General features: G+C 37.8%; 1 protein-coding gene across 2 annotated transcripts in view; it reads left to right on the top strand.

Moving 5' to 3' along the window:
- The window catches only part of thada (THADA armadillo repeat containing), a 147,888-nt gene that overhangs the window by 111,244 nt on the left and 11,570 nt on the right, over nt 1-25,074 (top strand). Inside the window, exons 32-36 of one of the 2 annotated variants that reach the window (XM_049481770.1) lie at nt 4,185-4,570; nt 13,968-14,092; nt 18,098-18,173; nt 20,635-20,797; nt 22,495-22,617. In XM_049481770.1, coding sequence (XP_049337727.1) covers nt 4,185-4,570; nt 13,968-14,092; nt 18,098-18,173; nt 20,635-20,797; nt 22,495-22,617 — 873 coding nt within the window. The remainder of the gene's footprint in view (nt 1-4,184; nt 4,571-13,967; nt 14,093-18,097; nt 18,174-20,634; nt 20,798-22,494; nt 22,618-25,074) is intronic. The other variant, XM_049481771.1, reaches the window with a different exon arrangement.

Raw genomic sequence — 25,074 nt, 5'->3', positions numbered from 1 at the left:
AAAAGGAAAACATGGCGACACCCCTGTCCCTTACTAGTGTTGCGAAATGCGAAAAATACGTTGTCCTTAATTTGTAATTTTTGATAATGTGAAACTGTGTCCAAATGTTCTGATGAATAGACCAATAGAACTGCTCCTAAAAGACTTGGTTCCTTTTCTTTTTTTTTCCTGTAAATTTTGTCATTTATTCGGCAGCTTACCTGATCTAACATCATTAAATAATCAGTGTTGATAATACATATAAATAATACAAGACTCACATGCTTTAATTAATTCAGTGATTTTGAATTTCTACTTTTTATATGAATTTTTGTGCACATTTATTCTAAAATTAGTGTTTAATTAGGATGGTATAAATTAGGATGGGGAAAATGGTATAATGGTATAAAGCCTTGTAGGACTAAACTTAGGAGCAGTGGCACTCACTTCCCTAACATCCTGGATCTCCAGCCAATCCCTGATCTATAACTAATCATCCATAACCAGTATCTGATCTCACTAATGCTCACATGGCTGTATCCTATCAAATTCTTACAGCAATGTTACAAAAAGGAATGTCAGGTCCTTTTTGCAGAGGTTTTTCCAGCACAGAGAAAAACAGCCGAGCCTATTAACCGTCTACCTTGTGTGTTGGTACTTCTTTGCGACGTAGATTTTGTTCGTATTTGACCGCGTGGGCGGTTGTTTGATGGAAAGTTTGTTTTTCTTGTGTTCTTGATTGTCTTGGGAGCACGCGTTAGATCATGTTTGCTTTGGTAATGAGTCATCATGTGGAAAGCAATGAAAGTGTGTGAAAGTGTTTTGAGAACATTGTTTACTGCTCTGTGGTTGTGCTCTTGGCTTGAGCCAAGTGTCATCTCTGATTGTACTCGTTGTATCTTATATCTTGTTTTGCGTGTTATTAGTAACCTAGCTTTGATAAGACTCGGTTGACTCTAGTCCTTCTAGGATATCTTGTTAAACCTTTTATATTGTAACGGCGTGAAAAAAAAAAAGTATTTGCCTCTTTACAGATTTATTTTGTTTTTGCATTGTTCATGCTGACATTTTTTCAATTATCAAACAAACTTTAATATTAGACAAAGGTAACCTAAAATTATATAAAAAAATATATAAAAAAAAACACTTTTTAAATGAAATGTTTATGTATTAAAAGAAAAAATACCCGAACTAATCTAGCCCTGTGTGAAAAAGTGTTTGCCCCCTAAACCTAGTAACTTGTTTGTGCCATCCTTGGCAGCAACAACTGCAATCAAGCTTTACCAATAACTGGCAAGATGTCTTTCACATCTCTGTGTTGGAATTTTGGCCCACTCATCTTTACAGAATTGTTTTAATTCAGACACATTGGAGGATTTTACAGCATAAATAGCCTATATAAGATCATGCCACAGCACCTTTTTAAGACTGATGATCAATGACTTTGTTCTGTCATCTGTTTTTTTATATCTTTAGATATGCTTAAAAATAATTTGTTGCTTTTAAAGATATTTTAGCTGCTTCATGTTGTCAGACAAGTTGTATTTAAATTATGTCTTAATTGTACAGGTCTGGCAGTAATCAGGCCTGGTTGTGGTTAGTAGTGAAATTGAACTCAGCTTTCCAAAAAGTGTGATTAATCACAATGAATTTATGGGGGTGTAAACACATTTTCACAAAGGGCTAGATTTGGATATATTTCCTACTTAATAAAGTCATCATTTAAAAAAGTTCTTATTCTACTTACTCGATTTACTACTTGTTATATTTGTCTAATAATAGTTTGTCTGATAATCTAAAAAAAAAAAAGGAAATGCAAAAATGTAGATATGGATGAAATTGAGTTTTTGCACCAGGAGTGGTATGAAGTTATTTAAAAGCAGTGTGTAAGACTGGTGGAGGAGAACATGCATCTTGGCGGTTGCTGGTACACATGACTGTGTGGATCAATGATAGCTAAACTTGAATATTTTACGATGCCTTGACATGAGGTAGTTGTAAGCAGTTAACATACGGCTATCCCATGATTTTTGGCTTGTCTGTGTAACATAATAATGTACTCTGACAGAATAGTCAGTTTCTTTATCCTGTAAGGCTAAGACTAAGGCTATTTAAAAATACATGAATACACAATTATTGTATTGTTAAATGTGTTTTTTTTTTGACTGGGCAATAACAGCAGCTTTATGTGTATTTCATGTCATGCTGCACATGATGCTGCAGTTAAATTTCTTGGATAAACTTACTGGGAGACTGTCAAACATTAGTTATGGTGATAAAGATTTTCTGGCAGTGTCTCGACAGTGCATTAACATGTTGTTTTGTTTTTTAAACCTGAATAAAAAACATACATTAAATACAGATGGAGGATATGATGAACTTGAGGTCAGCTGATTAAATGTTTTGTTTGGTTTACTCTGCTTGTTTGTTTGAGACTGGTACATGTACACTTGCATGCAAATGTTTACATATCAATCAGCATGTTAAATGATCATTATTCACATTTTTTTATGATTATTGAAATGTTTTGTTCCATTAAAATAATCCCTTTTGGTTCCAATAAGCAAATGTATACAGGATTTTTTTTTTTTTTAATAATAAAAAATGTTTTTTTTTTACTCAAAAGATTTGAGTAGTACAATAGATTGAGTTAAATACCAGCTTTCTGAAAGCATTCTCACACTCACACAACCAAATCATTATTGGAAATCTGTAGACAGACTTTAAAAAGAGCATCTTATGAAATCAGGTCAAGTTTTACACAGAAATGTTGACATAGATCTGTCTTTGCACTGTTTTAGCCTTGCCATATGGATTCATATAAGACTTATTAAAGTAATTATGGTACTTGAATTAAGTTCCTAGGTGACATATATATATATACTGAACATCCTGAGAGCACCACTATAGCAAATTGCATGAATGTGCGTTCTTTCATCTGACCTTATTTACAGAATCTAGGAATGCTGGTTTAGTGCTAAAACCAAATACTAGTTTAATTTTTAATAGTTAAACTATTAGTTAATTATTTTTTTATTTTTTATTCGGCAGGTCTATTCCAACCATTTGAAAAATTCAGTTTATTAAACACTTTAATTAAATGTATAACTTTCTATACAACTATACAACTGACTTGATTTATGATGTACGGTGTTACAATATCATACATTAAACTATCGTACATATCATGAAATATCTAATTAATCTAACCTTAATTAATCTAGCCTTTATGCAGCTAAAGCATTATTGTGACATGATCTTAACAGAACTAGAAGGCTTTGCACAAGTGGATAAAAATCCCTGAAAAACAACTAAAAGACTCTTAACTGCCACAAAAGTGTTTACAAGCTGTGATACTTGCCAGAGAGAGTGTTAGTGAGTAGTGAGTGACCGTACATAGTGCTCAGACCTTCACTTCAGGCTTGTTTAAGTTAGTTGTCTTAAAGTTGTTTAAAGATTTAAAGAAAAAAGAAATTAAAACCATCTCTTACTTACAGAAATCAAGCACGCCACTTAAGCATAATATTATAATCACCTTCTTGTTTCTACACCCTTTTTGGTTCCTTTTTTTTATAATTACAGACTGTAGTCCTGTATCTGTTTCTCTGCATACATCAGGGTTCGTACGGCCATACAAAAAAAACCTGGAAAAGTCATGAAATTTTAAAAATAGCAAATTCTATTTTGGAAAAATAAAAATGCCCAGAAAGTTTTGGAAAAGTCATGGACATTTAGTCTGCAAATCTTTGTGTTTTAGTTTATTGATGAAGAAAATCTATTTTGAGCTAACAAAATACATCAGCTCAGAGTTAATTTCAGTAATGTAAGCCTACACATTGGAGCTCTCAGGACCTGACACTCATTTTATTATTAATGATTATGTGTCAACATTTTATCTGATTCATTTTAAGCCTACTAAAATGTTTATAGTTTTAGTTCTTTTTTTTTTTTCGTTTTATTGTTTATTTAAAAATCGTCATGGAAATTTATATATATAAAAAAAAAAGTATACAAACCCTGATACATAATTTGTACTGTATTCTCCTTTCACCCTGTTCTTCAAGTGTCACGACGCCTTAGGATAGACTACCACACAATTAGTGATTAGTGGTCAGACACGGCAGTGCTGCTGGAGTTTTTAAACAGTAACACACTGCCACATTTAAAAAGTAAAACCTGTTCCTGTTGTTTATTTCTCTTTTCAGATTCTCAGTTGAAGAACCTGCGTGAAGAGACACTGGCCATTCTGATGGACTCTGAGCTTGTGGCCCCTCGAAGCCCTGATGAAGTACGGCTCTCGGGCCCCGGAACCACGCAGTATCTACAGAGCCTGTCGTGCTTAGCAACCAGTGTCGCCATGGACTCTGCCGGTATGTGGGGGATCCAGGATGTGGACGGTGTGCAGAAGGACCTCCTGAGGCGTCTGCTGCAGTGCCCGCATTATGAGGTGCGGCAGCTGGCCCTGGACAGGCTGCTGGAGAGACTGGAGAATATGCAGTGCAGTGACCTTCAACCTCTGCCCTTTGACCTGAGTGGGACCACCTTGACCCACCTAGCAATGAATGAGCCTCACAGCGCGTGCCTGTCCAAGGTGAGAGGACAAAGTTATTGGTAAAAATATTGCTAATTGTGGGGCTTCTGTTTAAGGGTACCTGAATTTTACATATGATATTATTATTTTAATGACAACTGAAATAAACCTATATTTATCTTAATCCAGCAGGTTAGTGCCAGAACTCTTGCAGCCTATTAATGTCTATGGGCTTTTTTTTCCCAAAAAGCTGTTTACAAGCTGGAATCATACTTTTCAGAGTTAATGATCTGCAATTATGTGATGAGAAACTTAGTGAATTTCCAGCAAAAAACAAAAATATAAAGAAAGGATACTTGAAATAAAAACAGTGTTTGTTAGATTATTTTTTTTAATCATTGTCACATTGAATACCATAATTAAGATAATTCCAATAGTAATACATTTCATATCATACATGTACAGTACCAGTCAACAGTTTGGATGCACCTTAAATTAGGTGAATTTTTGTTATTTAAAAATGTCTGCATTGTAGATTAATACTAAAGTGATCCAAACTATGAAGAAAAAACTTTAAGAATTCGTTATTGTACAAAAATGTGTTAAACAAACCAGATTATTTTAGATTTTGAATTCTTCAAAGTAGCACCTCTTGCTTAGCTGAGTTTTGCACATCTTGGAATTTTCTAAGTCAGCTTTATGAGGTAGAGTCACCTGGAATTGCTTACAGTTAACAGCTGTGCTGAACAAGAGTTAATTACTTATTTTTTTCTTGTGTTTGAGAGCATCAGTTGTAAAGTTGTAAAGAGGTAGAGGTGGTGGTATACAGTGAATAGCCCTATTTTGTAATGTTCTAATCCATATTATGGCAATAACTTCCATGTAATTTCTAAAAATTTCAAGAAAATATCCTCAAAGGCAGTCGTAAAGCGCTGCCACTATGATCGGGAGATCGCTGGTTCGAATCCCGGTCATGTAGCTAACCATCAGCTGATTGCTTTTTCTGTAGATGGTGCTCTTTCACTTATCACACTGATGTCGAGAAGCACAAGGCATCTTTGAAACGAATTGCTGCGCTTCTTCATCCTCCTTGTGGTGTGGCATCACCAGTGATGGGGGGATATACAGCTAAATAGCAGCTGAATGGGTGAGACAGCTGGCCTAAAGAAAATGAGATGTTATGATGAAACTGGCCCTCATCAGGACCGCCCCAGGAAATAAAGAGCAAGAGCTTTCTCTGTTGCACAGAATAAGTTTATAAGAGTTACCAGCTTTAAAAAACAGAAGTTAACAGCTCCCCAGATAAGAGCATCTAAATGCTTCACAGTGTATTTTGGTTTTGTTTAAGTTACTACATGATTCCTTATGTGTTTCTTCATAGTCTGGGTGACTTCAAAATGAATTTACAATGCAGGAAGAAAATGAAAACATAAAATGAAAAGGTGTTTCCACACTTTAACTGATACTTTATCAGATAAAGATAATATAAAAGGTTTATTTGGAATATCAGTAATTTCAGATTATACATTAATAGTTTCCCCTGTACCCCCCTCTAAGGTCTTGTGGAGGATGTCTTGCGCTTTACAATAAACAAAGAAATCTAGTCATTAAAGAAAGGAAGAGTCAGGGTTGAGCCAGGCTTGTAAAAGTTGTTTTTTAGCAGCTGTAAGTGTGGCAGGGAAAAATCGCTGGTGTGAAAGTGAGAGCTCATTAAAGAGCCAGAGAGAAACAGGGAGGGTGTGAAGTTCTCACATCCAAACCCAGTTCTTCAGACAAAACTGAAACTCTTCTGGACAAGAGCTAAAAGAGAAGATAGTAGAGAAATTATTAGTTAAATTGAACTAAAATTTATGTTTACAATGAGATTTAAATGCTGTATCCTTTGTAAAGCAGACCTTTATGCTGCCAAAATGTTCTAAACATTACATTACATAAACATAATTAAACATGCATTACTCTGTAGTTATAGCTTTGTCATGTAAATTGTCAGTTACTACTACTACAACTTTAGGATAATGTATATTAAGCCTAATTTTTCTTGCAGACTTGAGAAAATATGCAAAGGCCAGACGGACTATAAGGCGAACTTAAAATTCTTTCATTTTCCCAAAAAATTTCAGTGCGCCTTTTAATCCAGTGAGCCTTATGTAGGAAGTTTACCAGTTGTAATGAGCAGTAAAGCCACTCCGCTGAGTACAGCATTATACAGCTGTTTCAGTTTAGTTCTCCAGCAGTATTAGCATTAGCTGCTAACAGTGTGAAGCGCTAGCTCTTTGACTGTTCAGGAGGGAGTATTATCGGCCTGTAGCCTACTGCTAACCCCGGCTAGCACTGCTGGAACAGCATTAGCTGCTAACAGTGTGAAGCGCTAGCTCTTTGACTGTTCAGGAGGGAGTATTATCGGCCTGTAGCCTACTGCTAACCCCGGCTAGCACTGCTGGAACAGCATTAGCTGCTAACAGTGTGAAGCACTAGCTCTTTGACTGTTCATTGACAGAGTATCATTGGCCTGTAGCCTGCTGCTTACCTCGGATAGCACTGCTGAAGCAGCATTAGCATTGGCTGCTAACCACTGCGGTAGCTTTTTTTTCAGCATTGCACTAAAAAAGCCTGAGTTTTCCGGTAAGTCAGGATGATATTAGCTACAGGTTCATCCCACATAGCTTGTTTTAACATGGTAAATGCAGACTACAGTCCGATATACTTACCTCTGGATTGCAAAAGAGCTAGCGCTTCGGTTAGCGGCTAATGCTAATGCTGCTCCAGCCTCGGTGCTGAAGAAACCTCACTGAAACTCCTTTATAACACTGTTATAGAGTGGCTTTATTGCTCCTTACAACCTGACTGGTAGAATTTATACATAAGGCTCACTGGATTATAAGGCGCACTGTTGATTTTTTTGGGGAAAATTAAAGTATTTTAAGTGCCTTATAGTGCGAAAAATACATATAATCATATATATTTGGCTTAGTAGCACATATTTATTAGTAGAATCAACAGAACATTCAGACTAAGCTACGCTAAACTAAGATAGGTAAGGAATGCAAATGTTGGTGCTACATAAATCTGATGCTTTTTGACTATTCAGATTGATCACTCAAAATATATATTTTTTTTAAACACAAGATTTACAGATGCTCCTTTTATTAATTTTGTTGACTTACCTGTTTTGTTTTGTTTTTTTCATCACTGAACATTAAAACATAAAAAAAGCTTTCAGCTTAGCAGTAAATAGTGGTATTACTATTTAGATATATGTATTAGCTTTAAGTTAATACATAAAATAGTGGAAATAATTTAGAATCATAATTTATTGCTTTAACCATCATTTCTATAGAATCCTGAAGTGCTTACACAGCATTTATGGCTTCTGCTCTTTTCCTAATAGATATAAAGGTACGTTTTAATATGTCAGCTATGTTATAAAGAATATACCACCATGTTGCCAGTCCAATCTTCTCCTGACAGCTCTCCTAGCATCATGTTCTAACATTCTGCATAAGCGAACAGGCCAACCTTGGAATGCTCTCACATTCGGGAGGGCCACACGCTACCATGGCTCTGATCAAAGTGCTCTGCCAACCGTGTGTTCAATGAATCCAGCTGTCTAAATGATACCTGCAAGGATAACATGGGTGTCCTTCTGATTAGCTGAATAAACAGTGTCTCTGTAATAACAAACTCCAGCACAAGAGCAGCTCACACTCCCATCTCGGCCTGGAGACCACCAGATGTTTGGTTTTATTTCCATGCATGGACTGCGCGCAGATATACACACGCATGCAGCATGCACACACGAAAACACACACATACACACGTACTTGGCCGGAGTGCGGGGGAAATAGCAGACTGTTTAGCAGAGAGAGTCATATTTCAGTTCCTCATAAACACTCAGCCAACCATCAATTACGACCCTGTTCTGCCATTCCTGTCATTAAGCACTGTTGTTCAGACTGACAGGCATCAGCTCTGTGTGTGTGTGTTTGCGTATGTGTGTTTGTGTGTGTGTGAGAGAGAGAGAAAGTGTCGGATTGCAATGCTGTTCTTAGGGAAGATAAAAATGACCAGAAACATTTTAAATTAAAGTTAAAGACTGATTTGATCATATTTTTGAGCAACACATATGGAAGTAATGTGTAATGCGACATTACAGACATTGCAACATTGAATTGGTGTTGTAGAGGTTCCTAATTGTGTCCAGCAGTAATCAATTCCATGCAGTTTGAAAGTTCCTGCAGTTGCCGCAGATTTTGCAGTAGAGGTGCGGTATTGATGGTGCGTCCAATACAACACAATCGACCAATATGTATAACCATGATTATAATGCCTTATAAATGCATTTTAATGTGCTTTGAGTATGTTTATAGAGTTTAATAGACATGAAAGTGTTACTGTTTAGAAAGTTTGTTACCATTACCGAGTGTACAACGTCACACACAAGTTCAAAAGCTCTGTCACACACTCTCAGACACACACACACACACACACACAAACACAAACTGCTGACGGGACTTTCTTTACCAAAGAACATTAAACAATTGAAAAACATGAAAACTACTCTGAGATATATCTAATAGTACAGTAAATATTACAGAAAATTGCGGTGATTAATAACATTTTTTGTGATTGACTTCACAAATATAAATATAATTGAATTTTGCCAATCTTAATGCTGATTCTTTTATTTGCATCTAAATACCCTTTATTAAAAGGTTAATACCATCTAGAAAGTCACATGCTTTACACATACGTGGTGATTTTAATGTGTTATGTAAATCTAAAAATTACTGTAAATACAGCTGGAAAAAATTAGGAGACCACTTCAGTTTCTGACTCAGTTTCTCTGATTTTGCTATTTATAGGTATATGTTTGAATAAAATGAACATTGCTGTTTTATTCTATAAACCACAGACAACATTTCTCCCAAATTCCAAATAAAAATATTGTCATTTAGAGCATTTATTTGCAGAAAATGAGAAATGGCTGAAATAACAAACAAGATGCAGGGCTTTCAGACCTCAAACAATGCAAAAAAAGCAAGTTCATATTCTGAAGTCTCAAGGTTTCAAAAATCTAAATTTGGTGGTATAATCCTGTTTTTTAATCACAGTTTTTATGCACCTTGTCATGTTCTCCTCCACCAGTCTTGCACACTACTTTTTTTTAAATATAAATTTATGCCACTCCTGGTACAAAAATCCAGGCAGTTCAGCTTGGTTTGATGGCGTGTGATCATCCATCTTCCTCTTGATCATATCCCAGAAGTTTCCAATATTGTAAAATCAGAGAAGTTCAACGTTTTAAGTGGTCTCCCCTTTTTTTTTCCGGAGCTGCATATTGTTTCTATTAATATGTTTAATAAGCAATTAATATCCTTTAAAAAGCACAGTCTAGTGCAATATAACGCTTTTACACACTTTTTAAACAAGGCGAAATATTGTTAATTATCCTTAGCGAGAAAACAACAGATATTATCGAGATATCATTTTTTGTCAATGTAGCACACCCCTTAATATACACAGTATGTATTTAAGGCAAGCTCCCGAGACTGCAGCGGTGTATGGATGAGCATTGTCCTGTTGGAATAGAGCATTCAGAAAAGCTAGGTTTGGTTGCAGGATTTCATTAGTGTAATTCTGCACTGTTAAAGTGCCTGTAATGAAGAGCAGAGGTCCACTCCACATCATTACATCGTGCCTTTTGAACATGTGACATACATTAACCAGTCGTTGATCTTTGGCAGTGACCGCAGCATCTCCACACACACATTCATTGGTCTTCTCCACTCGTCACTAAAGATTAACTGCAGCCATTCATTCAGTAACTGCCATTTTTGTCATTACTATCAACCAAGTTTCATTGTTGTCGGTTGATGTCTTCTGTTTCCAGCTGTATTTTTGTCAATGAGTGTACATGGAGAACGTCTGTCCATGCACATGTGCACCATTGCACTGTTCTTTGTGCGTGTGTGTTTGTGTGTGTGTGTGTGTGTGCATGTGTTATTAGCAAGCCGTTAATGCTTAAATAGCTGCTGTAAAGCTGCTCCCGTCTGCCTGCTCCAGGGACAAACTCGGCCTCGGTTTCCATGGCAAAGCCTCTGCTTTATTAAAGCATTCTGGGAAGAAAACAGAGAAGAGGAAAGTTGCGATCCTTGGCGGTCCCAGCAAAACCGCTCTTATGCACATGCACTTACGCATAAGGTTTAGCAGTCAGGAACCGCTGCTGTAGTAATGCAGAGCTTAATGCTTTCACCTCTTTTTCCTGGAAATACTCATGAGTCATCCCTGTACCAGCCTGGGTTCACACTGTACTTTCAGAGTTCTTAAATAATCTAAGCATTTACATCAGCCCAAGAGTGTGTGTGTGTGTGTGCGCATGCTCTGTCTTAGTGTCCTAGTCTTTGTTTATGTACACTTTCCATTTCTTTTTGGTGACTGATGGTAAAGTTATTCTTAGGCTTAGAGAAAAAACAAAAGGTGACAGACATGATGGTGACAGATGTTTGTTCCATTATTAGCACTGTTATAAAACATCATTTTTATACAACTAAAGGTGACCTAGAATGGAAACTGCAACATAGTTGAATAAAAATTGAGAGTGGAACTGACATGCTATAAACTGTAGACAATAAAGTGTAGTTTATTCATAACTAGAAAGAAAAGAATATCTTGCATAAACAGAACGGAACTGGAAAACATACCAAAATTTCTAAACTCAACAGGACTGTTTACACCTGTTACTGCCATGTGTTTTATATCTGGGTAGTAGTTGGATATACTTTGATCAGATTCTGTTTACAATTGTCTAGGCCGGTCACAATAACATTTTTGTGTGGATGACATATTGTCCCATAAATAATTGCGCTAATTTATTTATTTATTTATTTTTTCATTTTATTCCACTGATAAAATGATAACTCCAAAGCATAAAAGTACATAGTTTCTAACAGTAAGGAAATTTTTATTATTCAAAATATTAAAAAATTTCAACACTGCATATGTTTTGGGACTGTTCTGCAATATTTAATTTCTTGTTTAGAGTATTTTGTGTTGTATTAGATATACAAGGTGTTAATATCAAAATGTCACCCTCTTTGTTTCTTCACTCCGGTTCTTGTCCACACCCAAAATTCTTCTTGCTACTCTTACAGCTGCAAAGAAGACTATTCTACAGTTATGGTTTAACCCCTCTCTTTTCTTTTTACTGTACTTGTATTTCCAATAGTCTGTCGACTGCATTTTTAGAACAATCATGCACCAGACTTTAGGAATCTTCGGGTAAAACCATTAATTTCTAGTAAGATATTAACGATTGGAAAATAAAGTTTTTGTAATGGGCTTCTTTTTTAATCATAATTAGCTACCTGCCTCCCCCTTATAACCAATCTTGATCTAGCATAATTATGCCTATTATTTAACCTATTGCTATAAAACTATATATATTGAGTAGTTGTTTTTTTTTTTTTTTTTTTACTTTATCATTCACTTTTTCTGCTGACGTGCTACTGCTCATCTCCTCAATAAACAAAAAAGATGTTCTCAAAAAATTGTTCTTAAAAATATTTAGACATTCAAACAGACAGGAAACAATTAAACATCAAATATTAGAAAAAAAAATTTTAAAAATCATAACATTTTTAACGTGAAGATTCTGCCCATTTTTTTACATTAATGTCTTCTTCTTGCTAAGAAAACATAATATAATGTGATATTGAGGTCTGTGTAGAAATGTTGAACAATAAGTAAAGGTAATGTAATTATCATAAGTGTCTTATATCTTAAATAAATACAATCAAATCAAACAAAAACAGTTTTTATTATTGATATACCGGCTCATTCCATTTATGGGCATTCCTAGAAAAATAAACACCTTCAGGTTGTTCAAATATATGGTACGATAAGTCGATAATGTAATTATTGCGGCAGGCCTACATTTTTCACTAAAAAATAGTCACAATGAACTGATTGCTTCTACAAAGCCTTTCTTATAAAAGCTCTGTCAGAAAATAACTTTTTAAACTGCAAAGGAATGTGTAATATTGGCTTCATCTGTGCGTAACTAGGCATAAGTCATATGTTCAATGAGTAGAGAGAGAGAGAGAGAGAGAGAGAGATCCCCGCTATTAGTCAAGTCACTTTTATTGTCATTCCATCTGATTACACAGTGTAATGACATTATGTTCCTCCAGAACAACAATGCAATATAGACAACAAAAAGAGCAAACATACAACAAAGTGTGCAACATAGATCTGGAACACTATAATAAATACAATAAATACAGCAGGCATACCGTGTTTTTTGTACTATAAGGAGCACTTAAAATAATTTAATGTTCCCAAAAATCGTTAGTGTGCCCTATAATCTGGTGCACATTCTGTATGAATTCTACCCATGAAGCGGAGTGAAGCCACTCTGCTGAAGTGCAGCATTATACAGACGTTTCAGTGAAGTTTCTTCACTACCGAGACTCGAGACCTTCTTCGCCAGCTAGCACTGCTGGAGCAGCATTAGCAACAGGTTTAAAATGAATACACACTGAGCTCAGCTAGCTACAGAGTTCTTTACAAGACTAACAGAACAAGTTACACTAAAAGAATATGAAACCAAGGCAAAAAAAGGCTAAAAGCTAAAGCTAACCAGTCCTGACAGGTAAAATTTACACATTAGATTATAATAAGGTGCCCTGACGATTTTTGGGAAAATTATAGGATTTTAAGTGCGCCTTATAATGCGAAAAATATGGTATGATGAATGTTAATAAACAAGTGTCAGTAACTTAGGTTTAAAGCTTCTTATGCCATTTTAAAACTCACATAAATTAGCCTGTTATTCGAAGTCTTCTGCGATGCAACGAAACAGTGCATATCCTCCTGCACTTCCTGTTGTGTGCTGCAGTCTGACCCTATTATATGTAATTTGTGTGTGACCACATGGTGTATGCTTGTGTGTGTGTATGTGTGTGTATGTGTGTTTGAGTGAGAAGCAGCTGTGGGACACTGTGGTAATATTTGTTTGAAACCTAATCAGCAACAAAGCCATTAAAAAGGTTTTACAGCCCACTGGAGCAGATCCTTTTTATTTAAAGTTCTAATAACAGCCTCACACACTCTCTCCCATGTCAGCTTCAGCCAGATAAGACTAAGAACGCCAGCAAGACTTGGTCTGTGAGGAGGTCAGGTAGAAGAAAAATAGCCCTTTTTCCTGTACTTCCATCATTTTTCAGAGCTGTGTTTCTGCGCTGGAGAGAAAACCGTGCAGACAGACCCCAACCAGATGTGTTTGACTTGTGGAGGGATGAGAGAGAGAGAGGAAAGACAGTGCCAGTCTCCTCATAGAAATACACAGATTGATTGATCTCAGAGAAACGTCAGAAGAACACAAACAGAAGGCTTGGAGTCAGAAAGAGGTTGCATAACTATCCTCTTTGTCTGTCTTTCTGTCTCTTTCTTTTTTCAGGTTCTGCAGGTTCTTACAGTTCTTCCCTTAAACTCAATCTTACCATGGAAGGATGGCAGTGTGTCTCTGAACGGTGAAGAAGCTCTAGAGTATCTTCTCTCTGTGGCTGAGAAATCTACACACAGGTGAGATCTGGAACTTCAGACTGTACTCACTCTATGTATCAGTATTGCGCCACCAAGCTTGACCCCACCCTCGTCCAGTACACAGATTTTTTTTTTCTGGCTGAATAGAGGACACTTGCACTTGCTTTGGCGTGCTTATTTATTAGTACATATACATGAACTAATGCAGCACTAAAGCACATTTATGGCGTTACTTACAGATCTAAAATAAATAAAAGAAAGGAGCTAGGTCCAGCGATCTCTGTGGTAGCCTTGTGTAGTGCCCGCACATTTTGCATAAGGGGCTCTTAAAGTGCCAGTGTACACATTACTGAATGCTGACAGTTATATATTTCCCCCAGGCCATTTAAATGGTCATCCCCCCACTGTGAGCATGTGTGTAATACCAAATCTCATTTCTGAGATATCCTTATTGGTTTGTTCACAATAAAGTAAAAACAAACAAACGAGGTGGTTGGTGTGGCGCAGTGGATAACACCACTATCTGCTAGTGAGTTACCACAATGTGTGGGAGACTGGGGTTCAATTCCTGGTTTGGGCGACTGAATGCTGCGCTACACCAATAAGAGTTCTTGGGCAAGACCCCTAACACTACATTGGTCCACCTCTGTAATAGTAATGACCTCGTAAGTCACTTTGGATAAAAGTGTCAGATAAATGCCAGAAAAAAAAAAAAAAAGTTTCCTCTATCCAAATTGTCATGCATTGTTTATTCCAGCGCCCCGCATTGGCTTTATCTTCCCTTAAACATACAAATATACTATTAGTTTAAATGACACCACTAATATAAAAATAATTGCTAATAATGTTTACATTTCTTACATGTTCTTTTATTTACAATTAAATATCCACTATAAAAACTTGTATCTTAAGAAGAATAAGTGCAATTAATCGCAATTAATCACATTTTTGTAATTAATCAATTAATCTGATTAAATTTTTTAATCGATTGACACCACTTGTATAAACTAATGAAATTAGTATATGGAATGGTATATGTTTATACTTCTCATGCAGCCACATCTGGATGAAGCGATGTATCTGGACAGGTTTTATTTTAAAAAATTTTTGAGCGATGAGAAGTAATATAAAAAAAAGCATAAATTAAATAGGAGAACAAGTTTTTTTTTTTTTCATTAAGGGGCACCAAGTGATCCAGCAGTCTAATGCGCTGCCACTGTGAACGGGAGGTCGCAGGTTCGAATCCCGTTTTTGTTTCTCTGCCCAGAGGGAGCAAAACTGGCCGAGGTGTCTAGTCGCTTTGCTTTCCTCCGAGCGTGCTAGCCGCTCAGGCAATGATGCATCGGCAGCAGCTAAAAAAAAAACGGATGACTGACTTTGCGTTTCGGAGGCATGTGCTCGTCCGCACCCTCCTAGGGTCGCAGGTGCCACTGGTGATGGGGAAGCACAAAGGTGTGGGACAAAAATGGGAGAAAAAATGAAAAAAAAAAATTCTGAATTTTTTTTTTTTTTTTAATAATAATAAAACTTAGGGAGTTGAAGGTTCAGATAATTGTGTGAAAATGTAAGAAGCAGAAGTAAAAATTCGACTGAAACATAAATACTTCAGTTAAGTATAGATAACCAACGTAACAAAGTATTTGTACTTCATTACTTCATCACACCTCTGATCATGACCAGCTATATCTGGCCAGAATTGTCCATGTGAACAGAAAGAAATCGGCAGGAAATCACAGCTACATTGAATGTAGGAGACCCCACGTATCTCATGTCAGTGCTGCGCGTACCTTTTGCGTAACTTCTGTGGGACATGGCAAAAATCGAGGGATACTATTCCATTTCATGTTATAAAGCTATACATCAGATTGGACTACTAGCAGCTATTTCAATGTGACTGACATTCAGTTACGGCTGGCAGCGACAGCTTAGCACCTTTCCGTAGTGCTAACTATCCACAGCTGCCTTTCATTTGCGGTGAGCAAGCGTTCACGTTTTTTAGGTGAGGTAGCTTTATTGAACGCTCACCACGCCCAGAAAAGATGTGAAAAGATTTCCACCGGCCTGCACCGGCTCTGTCTTTGAGAAAACTCGATCTTGATGAATAGCAGCGGTCAGGACCGCGGGTGCGACCGCAGCGGTGGCAGAAGGTCGCTGACAGTGTGCAGAAAGGGAGGGCCGCTTCGCTCCGGAGCCGAATGGTTTCAGATGTGGGCTCTGACCATGAAAGAGACCACACATACCTGTGGTGAGTAGCGCCCCTGGTACACGCCAATCACCCATTCAGGGCAGAGCGAGAGCATGAAGGATATTGATTTTCACCTGTTAAGGGGGTTCGAACTTGCTGAGTGTGTGTGTCGTGTGTTTATGTATGTGGTCATCTCTATGCATCTGCACAGTATTGTTTGTAGTGGTTGCCTGTTCATGTGTGTGTGTGTGTGTGTTTGTGTTTGTGTTTGTATGTGTCTATTGAAAAGAAGGATATTGGAGCTATTGGTGGACCTATATATATATTTTTAGGCTTTGAGTCCTGGATATGTATGTGTGTGTATTCTGGGGTTGCACACCTGGCAACAGGTGTGTATGTGTGTGTGTGTTTTTGCAATAGATGGCTAAAGGGGCCTCTAGCCTAAATGACACACACCTTCCCATTTCAGGTCTGTATGAATGCACACCCTGTAGTATAGGATTTCAAAGGCCTTCCATCTAAAACCAGACTGTCCCTCTGGCTGGCCACTGGCCAATCAGCTTGGATCAAAGTTGAGAAATCATTTGTGATGTCTTGTTGTGCACGGTGACATGATGCCGGTGTTTTTGTGCAATGCGGCAGTTGCCCTGTGATTAAGCAACGGCATAATACTTGCTGAGTGTGTGTGCTTGTGTGTGTGTATGTGTGTGTGTGATTGTGTAATGTTGTGGCACAGTTGTCCTTTGATTCATGTTTCTGCTGGAGCCGTTGTGTAATTGCACATTTGCCGGGTGTATTTCGGCTCCGGCACTCTGTAGTTTAGCATGTGGGGGGCACCTGTTATGTGACGGGGCTGTAGTGAATAGTGAAGCATGGTGGTGGCAGCGGCAGCACATGGCACAAAGGCCCTGTTTGTGACTGCACTGAAAAGGCTTGTTGCCTTCAATACGCTTTACCCACTGCATGTCTGTGTCTGTGCCACTGTGGGCTTCAATTAACGTTGAATTAATGTTTGCTTACTGTAAGCTAATAGGCTTTGCATTAGTTGTTGTTGCAGAGTAAAACCCCATGTTTTTGTACAGCTCTGGACAAAATTTATCCCATTTATCCCATATTAAATAAAAAAAAGAAATGTTGTAATTTAGTGCATTTATTTGCAGAAAATTAGAAAAACAAAAAAAACTAAATAAAAAAGATGCAGAGCTTTCAAACAAGTTCATATTCATAAAGTTTAAGAAATCAGTATTTGGTGGAATAACCCTTGTTTTTAATCACAGTTTTCATGCATTTTGGCATGTTCTCCTCCACCAGTCTTACACACTGCTTTTGGATATCTTTATGCCACTTCTGGTGCAAAAATTCAAGCAGTTCAGCTTGATTTGATGGCTTGTGTTCTTCTATCTTGGTCTCTTAATTTTTTTTCAGAGCTGTACATGGTGGAGCAACTAGGTGAGAATGTCTAATAGAGTGGAGGACAGTGAGTGGACATAGTGTTTGTTTAAAAACTCCAGCAGCACTGCTGCTAATACCAGTTACAACACACACTAACACACACCCTCACACAAATCACCATCAAAGCTGATCTCTGGGGGTCTCTCCTGTGGTGTCCTGACCATTGAAGAACAGAGTGAAAGGGGGAAAACAAAGTATGCAGAGAAATAGATACAGGACACAGTCTGATACAGTTTGTAATAATAGAACTACAGAGTGTTCCTATACAGTATGCTTAGTGTAGCTGAAAAAGGATAATGAGTATAGAAACAAGTAAGTGGTCATAATGTTATGCTTGATTCGTGTATACATATAAGGGACATAAGTGTACATAAGTAAACCAGTGTGTGTTTGTGTTTGGGTTTCAGCTTGGAGCTGCACTGTGCTGCCCTCTCCTTGGCCTCTCGACTGATGTTGCACCTGGTAGAAGAAAAGAAGCTGCAGGTAAGAAAGAAGAAGAGTAAGAACACGAGGGAGGTAAAGAAAGAGAGAGAGAGAGAAACTTTAAATGGAAAGACTTTGGACAGATACCCTGACTTGCAAAAGTATTCATACCCCTTCAATTATCTAGCATCATAAAGATAAATGAACTCCAGAAAAGTCTGAGATAAAGTTGTAAAGAGGATTAAAGCAGGGTTCGGATATAAAAGCATATCCCGATATTTAAGCGTCTACAGGGAGCACTGTCCAATCCATCATTTCACAAAAGTTTTCCTCAACTGTGAACCTACCAAGACATGGACGTCCATGTATATGGATGGAGCTAAATACAGGACAATCCTATATATAACTGTTTGAAGCTGCACAAAACTTGAGACTGAGAATGAGATTCACCTTCCAGCAAGACAATGACCCTAAACATACAGCCAGAGCTAGAGTGGAATGGTTTAGATCAAAGAGTATTCATGTGTTAAGAGTATTGGCCCAGTCAAAGTTCTGACCTAAATCCTACTGAGCATCTGTGGTAAAACATTTGCTGAAATTTGCTGTTCATACCCCAGACATACCCTAAAAGACTTGCAGCTGTAATTGCATCGAAAAGTGGCTCTACTAAAGCCCTATTTGGATGGAATTCGTTTCTCAGGGGGGTCCTGGGGTAATTTTCTCTTTTATAGCGAGTCCTCTGTGATTTTATTCCTGTCCGGAATGACCATGTACGTGTTTTTCTCAGACGTCCTCTGAAAAAATTACAGGCTGAATTACCTACTTTTTTTCTCTGAACTCCGTGGTTCTCCAGTAAATTTAGAGTTTCGTCACCTCGTATTTAATAAAATATCTATTTGTCCACTGCTACTCACTGTAATTACATTTTGGTTACGAGTTTCCATGAAGATCCACGTAAAAACAACAGCGAGTGGAAATGGAGGAGCTACTGAAAGCGATGTCGTGATCAAGTAAGCCAAAAATCTCACTAGTCTTCCTGTTATTTCAATTGCAATTTTAATTGTCGGATGCAAGAGTTTTGTCACTGAGTAGAAGTGTGAAATATTTTTCACAGACGTCCCCCTGAGAAACTAATCGCATCCAGATAAGGGCTTAAGGCTAGGTTCATATTACCAGGCTGAAATGACTCAAAACAAATATTTTGTTCAATATGGCTTAGATCTGAATTTTTCGTGGCTGTGTGAACGTGTCAAAATTTCATGAGTCACTTTCATACATATCCGATTCATAGACATGCGACATGAATGTGAACGGTCAAATCAGAATTCATGCGTTTTTTTGCTTTTACGTTTGCACTACATTCTTCTCTCTCATACCCACACATCTCTTGGTGCAGCTGTGCAGCTATAGCTGCAAAAACAGCAAAAGCAAGTCGCATAGCCTTTTTTCTCCTCCTTGACCTGAGCATGTACTTCAGACCAGCCGTTTACTCTCCACTCCTGCAAAAGATGCTCCACATATGAGCTGCTAACGCATCCATTTCCCTTTATAAAGCTACAAGTCGTCTCTTAAATATGTAAATAATACATTTTTTGTTGTTAGTGAAGAAGGCGACGTTTATACACGTATCAATGTGCGCATGTAAGTCGTCTTAGGGACAGATTTGTTCACATTACACACAGATACAGGTCACTTACATTTGTGAACGTGAACCGTCAAGATGGCCAAATCCAATCTGAGCAAAAAAAAATAAATAAATAAACAGATTTGAGCAATGTGGCTTGTAATGTGAATGTAGCCAAAGTATTGATGCACGTCACACTTTTCAGAATTTTATTTGATTACATTTTTGAACACCGTGTACCCTTTTTGTTCCACTTCACAATTATGTGCTACTTTATATTGGTTTATTATTTAAATCTCAATTAAATACATTTTTACAAGTTGTGCTTGTAAGGTGACAAATTGTGAAAAAGTTCAAGGGGTATGAATACTTTTGCAAGCCAGAGGAAGTCCAACTGGAGAACACAGACTTCTCCAAGTCTGCTCTAGCGGATTACGTGTACTTAACCTTGTATGAAGCTTAACATTCCTGGTTTGTTGAGCTACTCCAAAGGCATGGGTTCTGCACTCGTGTGCTAATGTGTTTGTAGGGCACGAGTGAATATGTGAGTGTGGGACGAGTATCTGGAAAGATTGCTCAGCTTGATTTCGTAAGCGTTTTATTAAGAGCTGCTTGCGTTGTTTGTAGGTCATTGAGATGTTTGTGAAGGGCCATTAGACGATTAGCTGCTAAGTGTGAGAGGTGGGGGTGGGCGAGCGTGGGCCGTGAGTGGACTTCAGTGGCTTCACGATGTCATTCGAGTGCTGCTGTGAAATGAACGTAATGCAGAAACCTTTTTAAATGCGTGAGATTCAGGTTTTTTTGGGGGGCGGGCAGGGGGGAGGGGGGGCAGCTGAATGATTGAGGGGAGGGTTTGAAGTTTAAATTTATCTCATGTCCTGGTGTGTTTGTGCACAGGTGGAGGAGCTGGGTGGGGCTGCAGTTGCACATGTGGCCCTCTGGGGGGCGATGGTGGCACAGTGCTGTAGTGAGGAAAGGCCAGTGGAGGTGAAACTGATGGCTGCAGAGGTTTTGGTCAAGGCCACGCCCACTCTGCTGACCGCTTCGAACCTGCTGCTTGGTAAGTGTTTCATCTTTGATAATGTCTTGATGATATTTTATCCTGATACTTAATATATGGACAGAAGTATTTGGAAGCATGCTCATCCATTGATTCTTCTAAAATTATTTGTCCAGTGGCTTGCAAAACTATCCATACCTCTTGTCACCTTACAACCCCAAACATAACTTCTTTGAACAGCAATTTTCATGTCTTGAAACAGAAACTCATTGGTAATTTAGGTCAGGACTTAGACTTGGCCAGTACTCTAACACATGAATATTCTCTGATCTAAATCATTCCACTGTAGCTTTGGCTGTATGTTTAGGGTCATTGTCTTGCTGGAAGGTGAAGCTCCTTCCCAGTCTCAAGTCTTTTGCAGACTCCAACAGGTTTTCTTCCAGGATTGCCCTGTATTTATGCTGCCACCACCATGTTTCACAGTGGGGATGGTGTGTTCAGGGTGATGATCAGTGTTACTGTTCTGCCACACAGAGCTTTGCATTTAAAACCAAAAGTTTAACTTTGGTATCATCTGACCACAGCGCCTTCTTCCACATTAGTTTTCTTTGCTGTGTCACCAGCATGGCTTGTGGCAAACTGTAAATCACACTTCTTATGTGTTTCTTTCAACAGTGGTTTTCTTCTTGCTACTCCTCCATAAAGGCCAGGTTTGGTTAGTGCACGACTTAAAAGCTACGTTCACATTACAAGCCACATTGCTCAAATCCGATTTTTTGCTCAGATCTTGACGGTTCATATTCACAAATGTAAGTGAGCTGTATCTGTGTGTAATATGAATGAATCTCTCCCTAAAACGCCTTACATGAGCACATTAATACATCTACAAACGTCGCCTTCTTCACCAACAACTAAAAACAGCATATTTAAGAGACAACTCAGAGCAAAAAGATGCATGAATTCCGATTTTTGACCGTTCACATTTATGTTGCATGTCCATGGATCGGATGCATATCTGATTTAGGACTTCATATGAAAGTGCCTCAAATCGGATTTGAAAAAAGAAAGAAAAAAAACGGATTTGGCACATTCACACAGCCATAAACAAATCTGATCTGAACTACACTGAGCAAAAAATCAGATTTCAGTCACTTCAGCCTATTAATGTAAATGTAGCGTTAGTTATATCCTGTGGACAGATTTTTCCACCTAAGCTGTGAATTTCTGCAGCTCCTCCAGAGTGACCATGGACCTCTTGGCTGCTTCTCTGATCAGTGCTCTCCTTGCTTGATCTGTCAGTTTGGGAGGGCGGGCAGCCATGTCTTGGTAGGTTTGCGGTTGTAGAAAATGTTTTCCATTTTTTGATGTTTTGGAGTGAACAGTGCTCAAGTTAGGCTGAATAACTTTGCAAGTCACAATTTTAAAATTAGTACAAACTTCAAAACCATGTATCATTTTTGTTCCACTTCACAATCATGTGTTACTTTGTGTTGGTCTATTACTTAAAATCTCAATAAAATACATTTAAGTTTGCTGTTGTAAGGTGACCAAATGTGGAAAAGTTCAAGGGGCATGAATGCTTTTGCAGGCCAATTTATTTGTATTTGTTGTGCAATTGTATGTGTACATTTGCACAACTGTGTCAGCAATGGGTGCAACTTGATAGTAGCTGAATATTTCATTCATTAGAAGGAGAGAGCACAAAGATTTGGACTTGTATATATTGTGTTTTTATTTATGTGTGTGTGTGTGTTTAGGTATCTCACACACCTTGGCGCTGTGGCAGAGTCTCTTCACCTTACTGCAGGATGAAGATCAAGATGTACGAGACAGAGCTGCTGACTTCGTCTGTTATGTGCCAAAACACCTACTTACCACAGGTATAGCCACACTCACACACATACAAACACACACACACACACACCTACACATTCCCAGCATAGGTCAAATGTACCCAGTTGGATCTCCACAATTGTTGACCAAAAAATCACACTGAAGGAGATCCTGAAATCTGAAATAAAGTCACTACAATCCATAAAAAGTTGGACAGTGTATCTGAGTGTTTGTTTTACAGTAATCTCTCTTATCTAGTAGATATAGGCCGGCAGATACTGTATTAACTGTACCAAAGGCTACAGTTCTCAGGGGGCAAGGGGGGGTGGGGCAGTGCGAGTTTCTGTTTACGACCTCCCTTGACTGAGCAAAGGAACTGAGGTGTGGAAGAAAGGAGGAGGACCAGCAGCTCTGGCCTTTGAAATGGAGGTGTGAGACTCGTTGATGCAGAGAGCAGGAACAACTTGGCCTCCTAAATCAGTCACATCAAAAAACGTCAACCCCAGCACGTCTATCTTTGGCTTGATAAGCAGCTTCACACACACAAGAAACACCCGGGGGTGCGTATGTGTGTGTAGAGGGGGGGTTGTTAGCCACAGAGAGCAAAGGCTCGAGAGAGAAGAGCAGTGCCTTGAAGTGCTTTCAGATACAGTGTTACACTATGCGTGGCTTATCTGCACTGTCTGTTTAAAACTTTTAAACCCTTTTCCTCAAGTCAGGTGAAGTAGGATGGTGTTCTGTAGAGTGTTCTTCAAAATTCTTCAGCAAATAGTAGAATTATAAAGTACACTTCACAATGTGAATTGTAAATTTCGACAGTTTAGATGTTAAAGGTGTTTATTTAATGTGTTACTGTTGCATCTGCCATGTACTGCTTAGTAGTTATTCATGGGTCAGTCACATATAAAGACCTATATAATACAACTCTGGAAAAAATTAAGAGATCGCTTCAGTTTCTGAATCAGTTTCTCTGATTTTGCTATTTATAGGTATATGTTTGAGTAAAATGAATATTGTCTTTTTGTTCTATAAACTACAGACAACATTTCTCCCAAATTCCAAATAGAACTATTGTGATTTCGAGCATGTATTTGCAGAAAATGAGAAATGGCTGAAATAACAAAAAAGATGCAGAGCTTTCAGACCTCAAATAATGCAAAGACAACAAGTTCATGTTCATAAAGTTTTAAGAGTTCAGACATCAATATTTGGTGGAATAACCCTGATTTTTAATCACAGTTTTCATGCATCTTGGCATGTTCTCCTCCACCAGTCTTACACACTGCTTTTGGATAACTTTATGCCACTCCTGGGGCAAAGATTCAAGCAGTTCAGTTGGTTTGATGGCTTGTGATCATCCATCTTCCTTTTGATTATATTCCAGAGGTTGTCAATTTGGTAAAATCAAAGAAACTCATCATTATTAAGTGGTCTCTTATTTTTTTCCAGAGCTGTATTTGTCATTGTTTTATGCATTTATACCTTTTATTTTTTAACTGAAAAAAAAAACAAAATATGTTTTTTTATAGTAAAATCAATACATAGTACTTTATGTTCAGTAGGAATTCTGTACAACAGACTGCAAAAGCGGGCAAGCTCCACACAACAGGTGAAGAACAATTGTCAAAAGATATGACGTGTATATGTGTATAATAAGCATGTGTGTGTGGTAGCTACATGTGTTCCTGTGAAATATAGACTTGTAGGTGGTACATTAAAGTTTAAGTTTGGTCCAGTTTGAAAACCACTGATTTAATTTACTTTATGTATTGTAGAGTAATATTAAAGACATAAACTATTACTAAACACGTATGGAATTACATAGTAAACAAAAAAAGAGCCTCCACAATCCCCTGATCTAAACCCAGCTGAGATGGTGATTTGAGGTGATTTGGGATGAGCTGGATCTTCACAGTGTGAAGGAAAAAGCAGCAACTATTGTTCAGCACCTCCAGAAACTCCTTCAAGACACTGATAAAACTATTCCAGGTGACTCTCCTTCATGAAGACACTGAGATTAAAAAACCAAGCGTGTGCAGATCTGTCCTCAAAGATAAATGTGGTACTTAAGCTCTATTCAAACGGGATTAGTTTCTCAGGAGGTCTTGGGCTAATTTTCTCTGTGAATTTATTCCCATCCAGAACAACCATGTATGTGCTACCTGAGTTACCTTCTTTTTATTTTGTGCTGAACTCATGATCGTAAGGTAATAAGGTTCTGTCCGAACGCACATTTCTGAGTTTAGTCACCTCACGTTTAATAAAATAGCTGTTTATTCACTGCCACACACTGAAATTACACTTTAGGGTGTGCATTTTCATGGAGATCCATGTAAACTAAATAACCAGTGGAAATGGAGGAGCTACTGAATGCGATGTCACGTGACTGAGAAAGCCAAAAAACTCACTGGTCCTCCTGTTTTTTTTTTTGTTTTTTTTTTAATACTTTTGAGTAGAAGTATGAAATATTTTTTTATACTGAAAAACTAATCCCGTCTGGATAG

Source organism: Astyanax mexicanus, chromosome 7, assembly GCF_023375975.1.
Source record: "Astyanax mexicanus isolate ESR-SI-001 chromosome 7, AstMex3_surface, whole genome shotgun sequence".
Lineage (NCBI taxonomy): Eukaryota > Metazoa > Chordata > Actinopteri > Characiformes > Acestrorhamphidae > Astyanax > Astyanax mexicanus.
Note: the sequence above shows the minus strand (reverse complement) of the source record. Positions and strands in the feature narration are given on the sequence as shown.